The 20,242-nt window shown below is 38.9% G+C and overlaps 1 protein-coding gene across 2 annotated transcripts in view; it reads right to left on the minus strand.

The window, feature by feature from the left end:
* The window catches only part of DOCK5 (dedicator of cytokinesis 5), a 235,675-nt gene that overhangs the window by 82,584 nt on the left and 132,849 nt on the right, over positions 1-20,242 (minus strand). For both annotated transcript variants that reach the window (XM_004454243.4, XM_071211938.1), the window contains 8 exons: positions 18,896-18,968; positions 16,632-16,735; positions 15,108-15,291; positions 9,098-9,195; positions 8,773-8,862; positions 7,150-7,250; positions 4,413-4,547; positions 577-688 (listed from right to left, as the gene is read on the minus strand). In XM_004454243.4, coding sequence (XP_004454300.2) covers positions 577-688; positions 4,413-4,547; positions 7,150-7,250; positions 8,773-8,862; positions 9,098-9,195; positions 15,108-15,291; positions 16,632-16,735; positions 18,896-18,968 — 897 coding nt within the window. The remainder of the gene's footprint in view (positions 1-576; positions 689-4,412; positions 4,548-7,149; positions 7,251-8,772; positions 8,863-9,097; positions 9,196-15,107; positions 15,292-16,631; positions 16,736-18,895; positions 18,969-20,242) is intronic.

Raw genomic sequence — 20,242 nt, forward strand, 5'->3', positions numbered from 1 at the left:
AGGTTTAAGCTGATGTTGCTATACACAATCTCCTAAAATCTTTTTCCTGAAAAGGCAGGATGCACAGCTTCTCTTCTCCACTACCAGCAGGCAATGTCCATTTGGAATTCATTTTTCCCATCTAAGAAGGTATATTCTAAATGTCTTCCTCACAAAGCTGCCACAGGACAAAGAAAGAATAATAAGGCCTCAAAACTGAGGCTTCAGGGATTATGTATTTTACATTAAAAAACCTTGGCAATGATGAAGATGGGTTTCAGGGGAAAGGGGGGAGGAAGGACTACGACTCGGCACTTGGATTGGTTTGTGACTCCAGAGGGATCATGACAGTCATGCAAAGGATTTCTAATAGGGTATCTTGTCTTTGGCAAACTGACATTGAAAATATAAAGGTATGTAAAAAGTTAAAATACATATTTTTTTTTCATAACTTCCTATAAATCCTACTCAAATTGACAAGCTATCCATGGACTACGATTCACTTCATTTCTTTCCCACCAAAGCCAGTTCCATGTTATCCCAGAATATCCTCACCAACAGCATTAAAACAATTACCCAGGATTAGGCCATGCTGACCTTGATCTTGACAGCTTCTTCCAGAGGCCTGTCCATTAGAGCATTGAAAGACAGAAACAAGTTGCGGATTGAATTATTAAATTCATCTCCATCTTCGCTTTGGCCATAAAATCTTAATCAGGATAAAGAGAAAGGCAATCAGATTTTCCATTCCAATACAATTTTTAAAAATACATTTGTTGCCCGAATAGTGCTGGAGGCCCAGAGCATCAATGGTCACCATTTGAAATTGTACAGAGAATGAAAAGGCTGCTCTAGGATGGTTTCAAGGAGAATGGGAGTCAGTCAAGACAGGTGAGAAGATCTGACCACCTGGACCACAGCCGTAGTAATTGTTAAGTAGTCTAACAGGGCTCCCCACTTGGTCAGCTGTGATCAGCCCGCCAAGAGGGAGTCCCCTGAAGTTGTCTGAAGTGCCATAGCCTTTGGAGATGTCCTCTTTCCTAATGGTCTATGGGTGTTTCCAGCAACGAGAGGAGAACAGCTGGCCTGAGGCTGCAGATGAGGCCAGCATGCCCATCTTTCCTGAGACCTTCTCTGACAATGTGGTCCAGTCGTTCTGTCCTCCAGCACCATTCCCATAGTCCTCCCTCACTTCTTTTCTGTCTCACCACGTCCTGAGGCATCTGAGGTTTCAGACAATGGGTAGAGAGGCTTCTCAACCCAGAAAGTTCTGAGCCCATCCCAGCCTATAAACCTATCAGTGCCCATTCTTTCCACTGAACTGCCCAGGCTGGTGCTTACTAAACCCCAGAATGCTTACCTGCTCTACAACAGGGGCCTCCTGGGACACCTGACACCACAGTGTGCATCGACTGGAACCTATACTGAATACCATAGTCTGTTTGTCTTGGTAAGATCTGTCAATCAACTAAGAAATGTTTTCTTCGCCATAGGTAGAAATCAAGAGGGTTTGGCCAATTTCTCAGAAGCACAAATGTCCCAAACTATACAGAGCCACTATGTCTTATACTTGGATTACAACAACCTATTAAATGATCACCCAACTTGCACTCTTAGCGCTCCATAATCCATTTTCCAGATTTTATTACTTCTCTTATTGCAATCTTTCCAAGGCTTCCCACCATACTGGGCATAAAATCCAAACTCTTTCCTGCAGCCTCCAAAGCCCACCATCATTTGTCACTTGCCCTCCACTCTCCCTTCTCTCTGGTCCTCTCAGATGCAGCCACACTGGCTTCCCTTTATCCCTCAAACACGCCACACTCAGGGGCCTCAGGGGCCTTGCATTAGCTCCTCTGCTCCCCACACTACTCTTCCCTGACACCTTCACAGGCTGCTTCCTTGACTTTCAACATCAACCCCAAGGTCAACTCCCACAGAGGCCTTCTCCGACCACCTTACCCCAAGTCTTCCCTGGTTATTCTATCCTATCAATGCTGCCCCATATAGCCCTGATTCACCTGAAATCATCTCATGGATTTATTTCTTTACTATTTGCCTCCCCAGCCTCAGGTGCACCACAGGCACAGCAGAAGCCCTTTCTCCTGTGCTGCTACACCCAGCACCCAGCACCCAGACCAAAACCCAGCACACTGTAGACATGTGACCACAAAAGCAATGAGAAGACAGAGGGATTAAGATCTATTTTTATGAATGTCCTATTTGGGGATGACTTAAAATTTTCCCTAGGTATCTCCCTAACTGAGGTAAACTCCAATCAAGTAATGAGCTCAGAAAGGCAACTTTAGCTCTGATGAGGCAACAGAGGGGTGGAAGAGAGGGTGACATTTCAATTGCAGCCCCAGGCAGGGCCAGGAAACTGATGTGTCTGTCACATCTAAGCAATGGGAAAACACAGATGGTCAGCCTCTCCTCGCAGCTCATGCGCTTCTTTGATGAGAAGAAAACATCAACGGAGAAATAACCATAAGCAAGTCAACAGGACTAAGTTCAACAAGGCTGCTGTCTTAGTTAATTTCATGGGCTCCCTAGTTATCCTAATTTTTCACTCTCCATAGTTACTGTATCTGATGCCTAAAATGATGACTCTGAGGCACTGAGACATTCTGAAGGGTTGCAGAATTAGTGGATATTTTTTTAGCTTTGGAAAATCATTTTTTAATTTCCTACTTTAAAGTCTTCTTTTGATGGTTTTATGATGATTTTCCTTCTGGACTTCAGGGTTTGTTATACAAACTTTCAGGTAAGAAGAATGTCCTCTCAGGAGAACCTTCCAGGCTACAACTATTCCAGATATGTGGAAATTTAACATAATTAGAAAATACAATCAAATTTACTTAAAAAAAAAGACTGTCTGAAGACAGAGTTCTGAGACTGTGCATAAAGTAAATACTGGGTAAGCACGGCTGGCTTCTGTACTGAGTAAGGAGGAAAAGCCAGCCAGCCATTTGAACTTTTTAAGTTATTTAAAAATTGTTTTAATTACAAAAAATGTACCTGTTCATTGTAAAAACTTTAAAAATGCAAGAAGAATACAAAATAAACCTCACAATCCTATGGATTAGAAAAATAACATTTTAGCATCTACTTATCTATTTCTTCTATTTCAAACCTATATTTTTGAAATGGGATCATGCCATAATTAAGCTTTATCCTTTGATTTTATCATTTAAGAAGGTATCAGGGTGATATTTCCTCATCAATACACTTTGTATTTTGAAAGGGCTGAATGTACATAATTGAATGTTCATATTTTACATACCTGGTAGATTTTTTCCATCAGATTCATTTGTAGATGGGCCATTACTGAAAAAAGTTTGACACTGTTTTCCTCCCCTCCCTCTCTCCCTCCTTCCTTCTCTTTCTCTCTATATCTCTCTCTTATTTGGCTTTTTATTCATAGCGCCAAATTGCTATCCTGAGAAATTCGTTTCTCTCAGCATTAAAAAACAGGGTCATTTTTCTCTCAATCATATTAAAGGACAAATTATGTTTAATCTTCACCAAATACATAGGTAAAAGATGGTATATACATATGTATATATATTGCATTCTTTGATAGTATGAATATTTTTCAAATACTTAAGTGACCATTTGAATTTTTATTTTGCAAATTACCTGTTCTTTCTCAACTACTAAGGATATTTATTACTCTTTTTAATCAGAGTTTTTAATCAGTAAAGCTATTAACCTTTTCATCTACATGGTATATTGCAATCTTTTTTCCAGGTTAATTTCTTGCCTTTAATTTTATCTTTTTTAAATATACAAAGTTTAATGTATATGCATGTTCAAATCTGCAAACCTTCTCCTTTTTGGAAATAAGTTTTAAGTTTGGAAATCCAGCTATTTTTGAGAGGCAGAGTGTGGGCATTCCCAGAAGAGGTCCTTGCCCTTTCTTGATCTTTACTTTTTATGGATTTGCTATGCTTAGAATCCAAACTGGGAATTTTCCTCTCTCATGCTGTTTCAACAAGGTAGCTAAGATTGGTGCCAACAGAGAGACGTATATCTCAAGAAACATCTCTCCCTAAACAAATGGCACCATTCCTCTACTACCACCAGAAGATCATGCTCCTAGATTTGTAAGCAAACCATTGTCAGGAGATCGCTTGCAGCATTAAATACAATCTTGCTACAGGTCACTACTAAAGGCTTTGTGCAAGCTACACATTTTAGATGTCTGCATCCCTGTGTCCTGCTGTCATTACTGCCCTAGAATCCTGCTGAGTTCTGCTGATCCAAAGAGACCTCGAATAGAGCCCACCTCCATCTTGACCCTTGAAGTTCTGAATTTTGGGAATTCAATGACCTAAGAAATGCTGACAGAGCTAAACACAAACATGTTGATTTAGGGAAACTATATAAACAGAGAACTGATAGTAAAAATATCTCATTATAATTACCATTACCTCAAGTAGAGTACTCGAGATTGGATGATGAATCTAAACAAGTACTTTAAGGCTTTCAGAGCAGCAAAAAGCAATTCTGTCTTGCTGGAATCTTCTGCATTGGCCACATAAAAGTTCAGTACCGTGGAGAGTTTTCTTCAATGGGATAGAAAGAAAAAAAAAAAAAGTCAATGGGACAAAGTGGTCCTCTGAGGTTTGGGATAAAATATATAGGAAATTGGTATACTGGGAAGTAGAAGTCATTACTCTAATGATTTCTTCTAGAATCTGGCCTGACCAGGGCAACTAAGTCCTCTGCCTTAGTTTTCTTGTGCAGTCTAGGTTTGGAGTTTTCCTTCTGCTTAGAAATACTGGAAGGTCCCACTTATAATTTAAAAAGATCAAGAAGTTAAAGAGTTAAAGGGATTCAATTCATGAAGATATTCTAATCTCTGGTCTATTAGACAAGCATCTTCAGATGCTGCCTGTTAGGGAGAGACTAGACCTGCCTAACAAAGTCATCTTAAAAGGAGTCTGTGTCCCTCCATTCTGTGCACAACAAATCCTTTGAGTTTCATCAATATGGACCAGATGAAAACATCATTGAGTGTGGGAAGAGCAGCTCAATCTGAAAATCTGAATCACTAGACAACTGTGGAAGACTGAATTATGTGCCCCTCAAAACATGTTCTTAGTTTTAATCCATTCCTATGGATGAGAACCCATTTTAAATAGGACCTTCTGATGAAGTTATTTTTAGTTAAGGTGAGGCCAACTGAATCAGGATGGGTCTTGAGCCTATATTAGAGTCCATATAGAAAAGGTCACCTTATAGAAAAGTGAGAAGGCATGGGAAGAAGCCAGAAATCAATGGAACCTGGAGAAGAAGGTGAAGCCATTGCCATGTGCATTGCCACATGACAGAAAAGTCAAGAATCAAGGATTGTCGTCAGCCAGCCCCAGAATACCAGTCTTTGGGAGAGAAAGCATTCCCTGCTGACACTTCAATTTTGGACTTCTGCTAGCCTCAAAACGGAGCCAGTAAATCTCCATTGTCGAAGCCAACCCCTTGAATGGTATTTGATTGAGCAGCCAGGAAATTAAGACAAACACCCATTGTCCTGAACATCCCGGTAGATAGCACTGTTCTTAGATTTAGACTGCCTTTGTGTCTTTCCAGTCTTTGGGATAGGCTTGATCTTGCACTAATGAAGACTTTTGAGGGCACTGATATATACATATCTCTCTTAAAGATTTCTTTTTTAAATTTCTCCCCCCTCCCTCCACTGTCTGCTCTGTGTCCATTTGCTCTGTATTCTTCTGTGTCTGCTTGTATTCTCATTAGGCGGCTCCAGGAACCGATCCTGGGATCTTCTGGAGTGGGAGACAGGTGATCATTCTCTTCTGCCACCTCAGCTCCCTGGTCTGCTGCATCTCTTATTATCTCTCCTCGCTGTCTCTTTTTGTTGCGTCATCTTGCTGCGCCAGCTTGCCACATGGGCCAGCTCACCTTCAACAGGAGGCCCTGGGTATCAAATCCTGGACCTCTTATATGGCAGACAGGAGCCCAATTGCTTGAGCCACGTATACCTCCAGCACAGATATTTTGAACTTCCCTCAGAGAATCTCTGAGTTTGCCTAGACTTATGAAGAATCCAAAGGAAACAGGTAGAATTGATCAAGTCTTGCACATAAACCCAGATTACTACAACTGAAATGGTGCATTTGGTTCAAACTTATTTAGATTCACAGCGGTAGGTTTCCTCACCTGAACCTACTATCCACTTGAAAAGTGAAGTTATTGGGTAGAAAGAACTCTATCCCTGGTATAGCCACTGCACCCAAATCCAGCAGCCATTGTACCTATTCTTTTAACTGGTGACTGGGCTTCAAAATGCCTCCTTAATGTAACTTCTTTTTATTACACTTCTGGACCTTCATCCAAAGGAAAATGAAACTTCCTTACGCAGTTTAGAAAAGAACACAAGGGACCAAAGACCTGACCTGATACATGAGGTCAGCAAGCAGCAATTGGCATGATCTGGCAAGGCCACTGTCAGAAGGATCATTTACCACTCCCAGCTACATTTCTGTCACTATTTATTGCATTGCTCTGCACTGTAGATAGAATACAAGAGTGGTGGGGGTGACAGGTTATCTACAACACCACAGCAAAATAGCACTGCAGGGCAAAGCATAGAGTGGACATTAGTGGCTTTCCTTAGGCTACACTATGGAAGACGTAGAGACTACTCATTCTTATACAAAAGAAAGGAAAAATAGTTCTTCTCATATCCAGGAAGTAAAAGATTCTACAAAGCATTTGTGGTATAAGGTTGAGGGCATGGCTGGATGTTCTACAACGTGGTCTTTCTTAACACTTAACACACTGTTGATTCCCTTGGTGCCCCATGCCAATCCCACAGACTTCTGCCTCCTAAGATCCTGAGTGAGGTCACCCGTGCTTGATTTTGAACTGTTGCTCCTGGCTGGCTTCGACTCCTTGTCTGAATGTTCTGAACTCTTAAAGAGATAAAGTCTTATTCTGCTTGAACTTCCCAGAAAGAAGGACCTGAACTTGACACCTTTGAAGGCTTAGAATGTTATATGGTTCCCCCTTTCCAGAGTAAACTTAGAACAATGTTCTGCACATTTAGGTACATTTACTCAGCTTATGTCCCTCTTGTTTCTCAACAGCCCAGCTCTAGGAATACAAACCCAATAATCCAACAATACATAGTTCTTTGGATATACTTACACATATGCCAAAGTGGCACTGAAGTGCTTGTAAATGTAGGTTTCAAGTACAGGATTAAAATGCTGGAACTTGATGTCTCCTATCAGTGAAATAATAAATACCTGGCAAAAGTGAAAAACATAAATAGCAGCACTGTACAATTCCCAGGCATTCTGTCAACAAACTGGATTTTATCATCTTGGGTCTTTTTTGGTCATTCTGAGGACTTTTATTCCATAGCTAAAGTGAAGTTCAAAGTTTGTATTTATTTAACATGAATAGAGAGACAATTATATTCTAGGCTCTGTGATGAATGCTGTGAAGAAACCCAAGACAGCGAGCATCCCTGGCCTCAGAAGAGCTTATTATCTCAAAGAGAAGTGAGTCTGGGGAGAAATGGGACAGAGGGAAGGAGAATATAGGAAGCTTTTCTGTGGGACTAATAAACTCTAACCCAAGGATGCTGCTCGTGTATTACTACATGACATTCTCTTCCTGAGTACAGTGTGAGTGCCCCAATAGCTGGCTTCCCATTATCTGCCTCACATGCTCTCAATACAGCAGGCACATCATCTGAAAATAACTCTTCTTATGACAGAGGAATATGAATGAGGGGGCACATGGGACCTCCACGTTTGCCCATATGCCCACCATCTCTGTCCCAGAGCCCACAACCTTAGCATCTCCGTCTCAAGAACTTGGCATAGCTTGATCTCAGATAGGGATCATTTCTTCTCTTCATCTTACATCTTTAGCTCTAATGCCCTGACAACTTCTTGAACATACCAACTTCACCATCAAGTAAATGATGTAAAGCTACAATTTTACCTTCCTCTTCAGCTGCAGCATTCAGGTAAAAACCTACACTGCACTTTAATTCCAACAATGAGAAAATGATGCTTGGTTTGGATGTGTCAGCTTCCTCCCCTCCACTGCCGGTCCAGACCAGATTCTGAGACCACTTAACCTTGCCTGATTTCAGTTACTGGAGTGGGCTGCATGTTTTAGACCTCTGTGTGATGAATTTAATTGTCTGCTATATTGTATGCCGTACATAATAAGGCTAAGAGTCATCTCTGACTTGTAAATTCCATCTCCCTTGAATGAACACACAAATGTACACACATACATCATATGACAATCTTCTTTGTTAATGATACCTATGGGTTTTAGAACTAGAAGGTTCTTAAGTATGTTATAGCATTCCTGGCTTCTAATGTAATCAAACTATCTTGTTTTTCCTGAGACAGAGAAAGCATATCAAAAAATGAGGTCTATTTGGTATTATATAAACACATAGCTGTGCATTCATCACTTAACCAAATATAATTGATTGTACACTTTGGATGAATTGCATGCTTTATTAAGATGTACCAATAAAATTGATTTGTTTAAAAAAAAGAAATAAACTGGCTGCATACAAGAAAAAAAGATCTAACAGGAAACAAAGAAATGAAGTCAACATAAAGTTGAATATAAATCGTTTTTAATTTTACTTTCAGGAAGTTAGCCTAAAGAAATAATTAGATGTATACAAACACTTATGCAGAAGGAGATTTATCATAATCATTTATAATACTGAAATACTGAAAATACACAGTTGCAAGAATAAACACCAGTTAATAATTATGTTTAACTGCTTACCAGTGCATCAAATACTAGGAAGTCATATGTTTCATCATCTGACATTTCCATCATTATGTTAAATAGTGCATCTAGTGTATCTTGCAAAAACTGAAGATGAGAAAAACAAAGAGGTTATTTTGGTGTTTTCAGTTTAGCTCCATGAGGCAGAAATTTAGGGATAATTAGGTTTGAATAGAATAGGCTTTAAAACAGCATTTTCTTAAAAATTGGCACACTTACTTACCAACTGAGATAAAACGTTTTTTATTTACAATAATTAATTTAATTTAAAATGTTATACTACTGATACAGTAATTATATTTCCAACTATGAATATACATACCTTAACAATCTCTCCTCCATCCACCTCCATTAACTTCTTTAAGTTGTGCTTAATGTTCTGGGTGTTGGAACGCCAATTTAACAAGCCTAATAGGTCAACTGGGAAGAATGACCACAAACCATAAACATTAGAAATCCATTAGAAGGAGCAAACCAGATCATTACAGGATATAGCTACAGAACTCTCTAGAAATGATTACTGCTCTTAGTGGTGGATAATCCAAGAAGTACATTATGTATTCTTTTAATTTACTGTCTCCTATCTAAGTCAGAGATAGCTTTGTGGTTCTGTTTCTTTCTTCAAAGTGAAAAAAAAAGTTAACCACTAATGTACAAGAACATCAAATGGTATCTGACTGGAACATCACAGTCATAAATGTTCAGCCTAATGAAAGCACTCTCTTCTTATCCCCCCTGAGCCTCCTGGGGGAGAGGGGAGGAAAAGCAAAGCTTGCCCAGGGCTTATATAACACTCCTGCCTTTAATTTGCAGGATTGCTTAATTTGCTTTAACACTATATATATCTAGCTGGATTCAGAGGTGAAGGGGAATTCATACACGTATATAATTCATTTCAACATCACAAACACACCAAAGGGTAGATTTTCTTTTTTTAAGATGAGAAAACTGAGGCTCTGTGAAATTAAATTACCTGCCTTAAGTCACACAACTGCTAGAGTGGTAGAAATGGAATTTAATTACAGATTTATCTGATTCTAAAACCCGTGTTCTTGAACTACCTCACAGCTGCACCAGAGTTCTTCGAAGAAATAAACAGACAAGCAAATCACACTGGTTACTATTTCAAAGGAAAATGTCCCTTAGGGCAAGCCCAGGGCAAAATTCTTGAGATGTTTCTGTACTTAAAACGCATAATCTTGGATCTTAAGCCACTTTGAGCTTTATTGAATGTTTAGCTACCGAAATGTCATAGGGAAACACAGAGGGTCAGGGCTGTTTTATTATTTTGTTTAGTATCTCAAGGTCCTATTACTGTTAATTGAGCATTATTTAGTAAAAGTAGCAAATACATGCTTTCTAAATTAATGGATTTATATAATTATCTATAAGCAACTGCAAATGTATACAGTTTATTAGTCAACTTGCCTCATCAGAGTTTGTTTTCTCGGCCTGCATATTGTTTAGTTCCTGGGAAGCCTCCAAATTCCACTGCCCAGTGACTCCCCACTGTCTATAGAATAAAATCCTAATACCTCACATAGAATGCAGTAAGGCCCCACTCTCCCCAGCACTCACAGTTCTCTTCTACCCCTCAGAAGGTGGACAGATAACTCACTACTCCCAAACTACGGCATGCTCTGAAATACCTCCATGTCTTTTGCATATGTTCTTCCCTTTATCTGAAATGGCCAGAAATATTCTGTATTTAGTAAGCTCCTACCCACCTCAAATCTTATTTTCTCTGGGAAACCTTAGCCAATCCTCCCATGTCTGCACTCCCCCTTTTTCTTTTTGTATATCTCTGTTAAAGCACATAATAGAGACCCACTTGATATCTCTTTGGCTTGTCCCATGATTTGAGCCACTTGAGGACAAGAACCCATTGCATTATTGCTTTCATTCTTTTACCCTATCATGGTGCCAAGCACTTGATAGGTACTCAACAAGTCTTCAATGAAAGATGGATGGATGGATGGATGGATGGATGGATGGGTGGAAGGAAGGAAAAGGGAAGCAGTAGCCCCTGAGGAAGCTGGTAATATGCTCGATCAGATTCATTCATTTACTCATTCATTCAATAAATATTTAATAATAGGCACTGTGCCAAGCACTGGTCCACTTTCATACTCCCTATGTACTATTTCTGCTACAGGCTAGTCAATGGTACCATTCATTACTTCATTCTACTTATTGCTGCCTAAAGTAAAAGGATTTAGATATTCTATCAGGGGTGACCATTCACCCAGCAGCTCCAGCCCCTGCAAAGAAACCAGTTGGTCCAGAAATACAATATTTACATGTCATACCACTGCTAATATTAGGACTATATTTTGGCATCTTGTGAATCATAAGGTCTCAGGGGTGTCCCCTGCATAGGGGAGCCCCATGTGCAAGGAGTGTGCCCCACATGAAGGGCCGCCCCACATGAAAAACAGCGCAGCGTGCCCAGGAGTGATGCCGCACACACGGAGAGCTAACGCAGCAAGATGATGCAACAAAGAGACATAGATTCCTGGTGCCACTGACAAGAATGCAAGCAGACACAGAACACACAGCAAATGGACAGAGAGAGCAGACAATGGGTTGGGGGGAAAGGGGATAAAAAGAAATAAAAAAAATAAATCTTTAAAAAAAAAAGGTCTCAGGCTAGAAGGGTGGTAGCATAGTGTTATCAAAAGAGCACGAGATTTGCTATGTTTCTAAGATTCACATTGGTTAATATATGTATTGCTGATTAATTTATTTTCATTGTTGCACAGTATTTATCTCCATTGTATAGGTGTACTATAACTTGTTTATACAACCTACTGTTGATGGACATTTGGGTTGTCTCTAGTTGTTGCTATCACAAACAATTCTGCTATTAACATTCCTGATGTACCTATACAGAAGCTTTCCTAGGGTACAGAACTCAAAGAGGAATTTCTGAGTCATCAGAAATGACATTTTCAACCATATTAGATATTGTCCAAATGTTTTTCTAAGTGATTGCCCAACTTACATTCCTCTCAGTAGTGCCTAAGAATTCTGGATACTCCAAATCTTCTCTAAACTTAGAAAAAAGGGCAAAACTAAACAATACATATTTTTAGAGACACGAACTTACGTGGTAGGGACTGATAATCCCCAAATTTAGAGTAAACATTACCTTTGGGAGGTGATTTTGGAAAATGATAGGACTAGGACCATATACTTTCAAAAAGAAGAGAAAAACCATAAGCTTTGGAATTATAAATATCTGTTTTCAAAATCCAAGGAGCATAGGCAAGATATTTTACCACTTTAAAACTCAATTTTCTTATCAGTTGGGGATAATACTGGCAATATTCATACCATCATGTGCTAGGGTATTGGAGGGTAAAATGACTGTGACTAACTTGGCACAGGGCCCCGTATTCACATGAACTTGATAAATGAAGAGAGAGCTCTCCTCTCCCTTTCCTTGAGAAATAAATCTATTCTTACCCTCCATATAGGTCCCACAACAAATAATCTCAAACAAATTGGTTTGCTCTATTTTAAATAGATAGATAGGTAGATAGATGGATAGATGGATAGATACATACATACATACACAGATTCCACAAGATCTGTTTGTTAAAAACCTCTGTGGCTTTTAACCTTCTAAGTCTGATGGTATTGCTAAGACTAAGGAGAAAAGCCTTTGGTCATGGTTGCCATGGAAAAGGTGAACAGCTATCCTATTTGATCAGTAAAACTCCCTTATAGAGCTGATGGTTCCTCAGCTTTTTCTTTGTCAGAATAAATTAATTTGACTCTTTGTAATGTTCAACAAATTAGAAGAAAGCAAACGTAAGTGATTTTTATTTATTCCTTGGAAGGCCCTAGTTTCTCCAGTGCTCAGTGATGACTTTGCTATTCTCAATCACTCCGACCCCTCTTCCTAGACCCCATTTCACAGTCAAAGCAGAATGTTCCCTCTGATTAAAATGAGATTAGCATCTTTAAACTTACTTTTGAAACCTTTTTTTTGGACATGTTGAATTTTTAAAAAATCTAAATAGCAGGAATGGTGATGGGAACAAAAGAAAAGAGTACAGTGTGATCCAAGAGAACTTTCCGCAATAATGGAAATGTTATATAACTGTGCCATCCAAGAAGAAATCTCTACGTGCAACAATTGGGCACTTGAAAAGTGGCTTGTGTGACCGAGGAACTAAACTTAAAATTTTAATCAATTTAAGTTTCACAAGCCACATGTGGCCAGTGGATACCATGGGGTTCAGAACATTTAGAAGATGGGGTGACATAGATATCAACAAACCAAATGTTTAAACTTGAGCACATGCTACCTGTCAGTAAACCGGCCTGAGTTTGTGACTTGGTGATAATAAATGTAGAATAATACGGCTAGCTCTAGCAGAAATTCTTTTTGTTTCTTGTTATAAGTTAATTTTGTTTCCTATCATAAGTTAAATTTTTATTACTTGTTTTCTTTGTTCTTTTTATGAACTCTTGTCCAGAGAGGTTAAGCTACTAGATGTTCGAATATCCTTTGATAGTTTTAAAAGTACGTGAATGTGCTACAGAGTCTATTATCATCATAATTAACCTAAAAAAAATAACATTTTGGCATTTCTTAGTAAAAAAATTTTGGAAAATAGTAAAAAGAGTAAAGAAAATATGAATGATACAAACTTTTGGAACTACTTTTAGTCTTTTTCTGTGTACATATAACAATGATAACAGATAAAAGACAGCTAATATTCATATAGCATCTTAGTATAGTCCAGACACTGTTTCCTTTCGTTTTGTTCTTACAATAATTCATTTCATTCTTTGAAATATAAACTGTTATTACTCTCATTTTAAAGATGAGAAAACCAAGGCACAGAGTGAACAAGTGATTTGCCCAAGATCACTTACAGCTCATATTTGGCAGAAATGGCTCAAAATTGCCCTCATATATTTAAACAAAATTGGAATCATACTGTATATACTGTTAAAAATTTTCCCAAGTCCTTGATTATGTTTTGAAATATGATATTTAGCAGCTAAATATACTACAACATATTAATACATTATATAATTCACCCCCTCTATTGGACATTTATATCATTCCAGAGTTTCCTTATTATGGAGAATAGAGAAACAGCCTTGTACATAAATCTTTGCACATCTCTTATTGTTTACTTGGGTTTAACTGCTCAAGTCAAATTACTGGGTCAAAGGGTCTGAATATATCACAAACTTTCAATAGATCTTCAAAATCATCTTCTACAAATATTGTACCATTTGCCCTCTTATCAGCAGTTTATTATATATCCACACATGAGTTAGGTGACTGACATAATTTTGTCATGTCTTCTATGAAGCTCAGAATGGTTTCTGGCTTAATTTTTGGCAGGCGTACTTCATCCTCGAGTCTAACAACTTGTACAGGTTGAAATACTATCCTTAAAAGCTAGCGAACCATTATTTATAAAAACACACCTGAAACTGACCCCTTCTAAAGTTTAGCTACCATCAGATCCTTGAGTGTATTTTATATCTAAACTATTTTGTCTATCTTTGGACTTCTCTAAAGCAGAGTCCCTGCCAGGTACCTTTCTGAAATCTTCTAAGATGCCAAAGAAACTCATCCTCTACATAGCACATGGGATATTGAATTTCTACAGCAACCCCCCTGGGCAGCTAATTCTAGGCTCATTATGTTCAGTAGGTCTGATCATTACATAGGTCAAATGAATTAAGAAGCCATTATTAGCTATGAAATGCTGTTAAACCCGCAGAAGTTAAGATCGATATCAGAGATTTGAAGGGGAAACAATATGAAGTCCCATTTGAATTGTTCAGCCTATTTTATGGAAAAACCCTTACTGCTTGGAACAAACAGGGAAAAAGAGAACACATGTGGCAAGACAGAACTCTAACAGAAAACCCTCCCTGCTCTTTGCCATACCTGTTTGGGCAGGAGGCTGATTATATTTCTTTACTTGTATTCTCTCTTTATTACCAGCATCTCTTATTACATACACAATACAGAACCACATTGTTTGAGTCATTTGCTACCTTGAAGGAAGGAAACATGAGGCCTTTGAATTTTACACCCTCTATTGATGAATATTTATTGGTTTTACAATATGAGAAAAATACAGAAATGCTTTTCACCCTTTTTTAAAGATAGGCGACAGAACATGAGGAAGGGCTCTAGCTAACAGACCAGATTCACCCAGAACATCACTTGCAGAGCAAAGCACAGAATCCTCCTTGCCCAGCCACTAGCTTCATAGAGTCATAGAGTCCAGCCCCTGAACTGAGGACCAAGCAGAAGGCTCATTCTGGAGAAAACATGGGCACACACCTACCATTCTGGGTGAGCTTTGTGGAGCAAATGAGGGTGGCAATCTGAAAACTATCTTTTGTGCTATCCTTGGTTGGGGTAAAGCTGGTGAGGTTTTTGGGTGCCTGGAGCTCTTTTTCTTCCATCTCCCCCTTGGTTCCTGGCAGGGTCAGGTAGAATTTGGCATCTTCCATTTTCTTGTTGTCACCCTGAAAAGGAAGCACAGCAGGAAACAAATGATGGGCAAAACCCCTGACATGCAAACAGAAATAGTTTCTATCACAAGCGCAGTGCACTTCCAGCCTTCCCACTGCAGTTTTGTTAAATTATACTTAAGGTTCCTTCCAACTGTAGCACACTGCGATACCTTTCCAAAGAGTTTAAGGATATGGCCCAGAAATAATTTCATCAATGAAAGAAAATGGAATACATTATGAGCTAGAATCCAAAACATCTAGTCTTTTCTATAAGTAAACAAATATACTAGAGCGTAAGAGTGGGATTTTCTTGTTTTGAGCTTATAAATGGTCATAGTTACACTTCATTGGGTTGATGGATGAAGAAATAGCTTGCTAAACCTTCCAAAACTCATTTACATGCTATGGAGCTGTAAAGGAAAATATACACCGGTAGGAACATATAAAGAAGGCTTTCAACTATGTGAAAAACTCCTGGATACTGCTGATTAAAATGAGATCTTCCAGCATCTAGTCTATTCTCTAAAATCTCAGTGGAAGCAACAGCTCAGTGACAGCAGTTCAGCAGAAGGTTAAGAAAAGGAGGACTAAAACAGTTCAGGAAGGGGAAGTAGATATGGCTCAAGCAGGAGGGTGCCTGCCTCCTGCCCCAGGTTTGCTTCCTGGTGCTTCCTAAAGAAGAAGAGCAAGACAGTGAGCTGACACGACCGGCTGGGGCAGCAAGCTGACACAACAATGAGATGATGCAATGAGATGATGCAACAAGATGACACAATGAGGAAACACAATGAGACACACAACAAGCAGGGAGCGGAGGTGGCTCAAGTGATTGGGTGCCTCCCTCCGGGGAGGTCCCAGGTTCGTTCCTAGTGCTTCCTAAAAAGAAGATGAGCAGACACAGAGAGGACATAACGAACAGGTACAGAGAGCAGACAGCAAGTGCAAACAATGGGGGGGAGGAGGGGAGGCGGGGGAGAAATAAATAAATAAAATAAATCTAAAAAAAAAACAGGGAAGGAAATAATGTCCTATAGCAAAGTAATGGTGCCTGGCTCACAGTGATATGAAAACCACATCTTACCGCAATCGCCACATGCTAACCAAGCTCTAACAGAGCAACTGTCTATGCTCCATACAGTATGATGCAAAAAATAGAGCAACCCCTTCCTTATTCACTTTCCATGGAACACCATTTGCAGGAGAAGGTTTCTAGACTATAAGGCAAACAAGTATAGCTCTATAGAGATTTCTGATATTTGTACGCATAAATCTGAAAGGGGTCTTAAAGGTCAATTGCAATTGTAGCAAATATTGTGTCAGCAATTGTCTGAGCCTCGTTTCATTAGCACCACCTTATAAACCACCAGATCATGCCTCCCATCCTGTAGAGTGGTGCCATCCGGGTTCATCAGTTTCACGAAGGCCACCCCAAATGCTCGCTCCGATTTATCTCTGGCTGAAAAGACAGAAATACATGTCTGAGCAGTGGAGGGACATACCAGGAGGTGATGGCTACGATGCCTGCAGATCCGCAAGCTACACTAAGCTACACACACTGTGGGTCACAGGCTTCTCAAAGGAAGTATTTTTTAAATTGAACTTTTCTGTTAGCCCCAAATATGCTCCTCTTCCTGCATTCCCTGGTGAATGAGACTGGCATCCACCCAACCATCCAAATCAGAAAAGCAGGCATTGACACCAATCTCACCCCCAGAACAACTCCATGTCCTTGATGATGCCTCTGGAATCTGTCCTTTGCTCTTCGTCTCTTTTGTTCCTACCTGTGTCCTGAATTCCTACAAGAGCTTCCTAAATGGTTTCTCTTATCCCACCCCAAATTTTCTCCACCTTGCAGCCAGAGTGAGTTTTTCAAAATAATAGCAGATCATCTTCATCTGCCCTCCTTCAAATCTCTTTAGTGAAATAGATCTCAATTTCTACTGGTTTCAAACTTACAATTCGGTGAGGTATTCATTAGTACTCCACGATTCTGATACTGCCCAAGGGTTCTCCTCAACCCTTCCTTCCTAAGACATAGCCCATGTGCCAGGAGAAGTGGTATATGTACCGTGTGGCATGTCAAGAGCAGGTTCTAGCCTCACAAGGAGACAACTCCTCCCTCCTGGTCTTGGGGTGTTCTCCAAGCTCACCGGGTCCCCTGCTTGTGTGTCTGTGACTGGGATAACATATCAGAGGCACGGCTCTAAGCTGTGACTTCAGTCTATTGCCAGATTAGTTGAGTAGTAACCCACTGTGTGATTATATGACAACTTGTTTATCTATTCCTCTGTTGATGGCCGTCTGAGCTATTTCCAGTTTGGGGATATTATTAATAAAATTGTAATCAACAATAACCAAACAAAATGCAAAAACCCAACCTTTAATGGATCTTCTATAAGAAGGCTCAAAAGAACCACCGATCATCCTTTCTGACCTGACTCAGCACCATCTGGGACTGCCCAGGTGTGAATCCAGGCTCCATCTCTAAGTAGCTCTGTGACCTTGGGCAAGTATTTAAACTCTCTGTACCTGTTTATGTGTACATTTAGATAAAAGCACTATGTGCCTTCTTGGGTTATTGTGGGTACTATAACTCGTTCATAAATAGAGTTTCACATAATATCTTGTACAAACTAAGTAGTCAATGAATGTGAGCCTGATTATGTAGAACTATATGAACTTACTGATATTTGACTATTTTGACCTATGATTCAATCTAATATTATTGTCTTCACTGCTCTCATTTCAGCCATATTGAATGCATTTCATTTCTCCAAATACATTTCTCTCTGGCTACCCTTCAAAGGCCTAACTTCTATTCACCTCAAGTCTTATCTCTGATGTAGGAAATCTTCCACATAAAGCCCCCTGTCCTGGGCCAGGTACCCAGGGACATGCTATCTTATGTGCTTGCCCCTGGAGCTCATATCCCACCACTCCGTACCAAATTGCATGCTTTCTTGTTTATCTTCCTAACTAGACCACAGATGTTCTTCAGGGCAGTGGTGATATATTTGCCATCATATACCTGAGGTCCAATAAATTCATTTTGAAATGAGGGATTATAGTTTTATACAGCACCAATAGAGAACAAGATATCTCCAGAAATTTTGTGGTCAATCTGAAAACAACCCATTTTCTTCTCTGTCCATGCTTTGGGGCAGCATTTATTGAACTGTGATCTAAGACTTGAAATAGAACTTTCATAAAATAAATGGGTCTCTTGTTAAATAATTTGGGGAGACAAGAGAGTAAACAGCTTTCTTGCTCCACAATTTCTAGGCAACAGAGTAACATGAATTGTGAACATCTAAGAAGGAGATACAATATACATTATTTCCCATACCTAGTGACTGTGGAACATTTTTTTCATAGAACATCTATTAACTTCTTATAAAATTTTAGTGTTCTATAGAACACATTTTGGAGAAATTCTGAAATAGAGTCATAACAGAACTTGGAAGCTCAGGAAAATTCATTATACTGATTTTCTTACCACCAATGAATTCCAAAATAAGGCTTTCAAGTATTGTGTTCTCCAGATGTACTAAAGTACTGTCAAGCAAGAGCAAAGATTTTTCTTATGGAAATACACCACACACTTCCTAATACTTACATTCCTGTGATGACCTGTGTCGGAATGTAAATCGTATATGGCAGCGTGTGACCTCTTCTATAGCAATGGATACCTGCATAAGAATAAGGAATTAATAGTCTATATTTACACATGCTTTGTACTCAGCTCATTTTACAGAATTAGGCTCCATTTTAGAAATTTGTTACAGCATTAATTCGTATAGAGTAGAGTGAGATTTAGCATAAGGTTTCATTAAAGTCGATTTAGCTATTTTCAAGCCAAAAGAATCCCAGGAAAAGATTATCATCATTCTTTACCATATATTCTGAATATGGAGATATTATGAGTTTCAAGTATTTTTTCAAGTATGAGACAGGAAAAGGTTGGTTCTTTCTGGTCTATAATGGGACTTTTTAGACAGTAAGCTATGTATTGAAATGGTAAAAATTAGGTTCTATAATAGAAGGAAAAGATAAAACACTAGGGGCAAGGAAGCTTTTTGTTACTTACACATATAAAAGAGACGGGGAAAACTGAGCCACTGGGCAATAAAAAGAGGAGAGAATTTGAGGCAAATAGTTAAATAAATTATGGCATGATTATATGATTACATAGTATGCAAGTGTTTAAAAAAGGTTTCTCGGACATTGTAAATCCTCACAGGGCCCACTGGATGGAATGGAGGAGAGTATGGGCCATGATGTGAACCATTGTCTATGAGGTGCAGAGGGGCCCAAAGATGTACTTACCAAATCCAATGGATGTGTCATGATGATGGGAACGAGTGTTGTTGGGGGGGGGGGAGAGGGAGGGTGGGGGGGTGGGGTTGAATGGGACCTCACATATATATTTTTAATGTAATATTATTACAAAGTCAATAAAAAAAAATAAAAATAAAATTAAAAAAAAAAGATTCTGACCTGAATAACTGGAAGGAAAAAATAAAAACAAAAAAATAAATAAATAAAAAAGGTTTCTGAAGAATTTTTAATGCCTTAAGTTTTAAATAATAGAATTTGTACAAATAGCATAATTTAAAGCATATGATGGTATATATAATTGTTTAAAAATGATTACCTATGAATTGAGATATTAGTGCAATTTTTTTTTTTTGCTATTAAGATCTCATATGACTTTGACAATCAAAAAGAGCTGATGGAGTCTGGAATTCAGAAGAAATGGCCTCTAGTTTAGGCTTTGTCATTAAGAAGCTCTAGGAGGTTGAAGTCACTTAACTTCTTTGTCTTAGTTACCTAATCAGAAAGAAGGCATTGCAATATCCCCTTGTTTCAGTCTCAAGGCTCTTGTGAGGATCCAATGAGATGACTGATTTTAAAAACACTTTGGAATTTGTAATGCACGTATTTAAATTGAAAAGAGGCCCAG

The sequence above is a fragment of the Dasypus novemcinctus genome, chromosome 25, assembly GCF_030445035.2.
Source record: "Dasypus novemcinctus isolate mDasNov1 chromosome 25, mDasNov1.1.hap2, whole genome shotgun sequence".
NCBI lineage: Eukaryota > Metazoa > Chordata > Mammalia > Cingulata > Dasypodidae > Dasypus > Dasypus novemcinctus.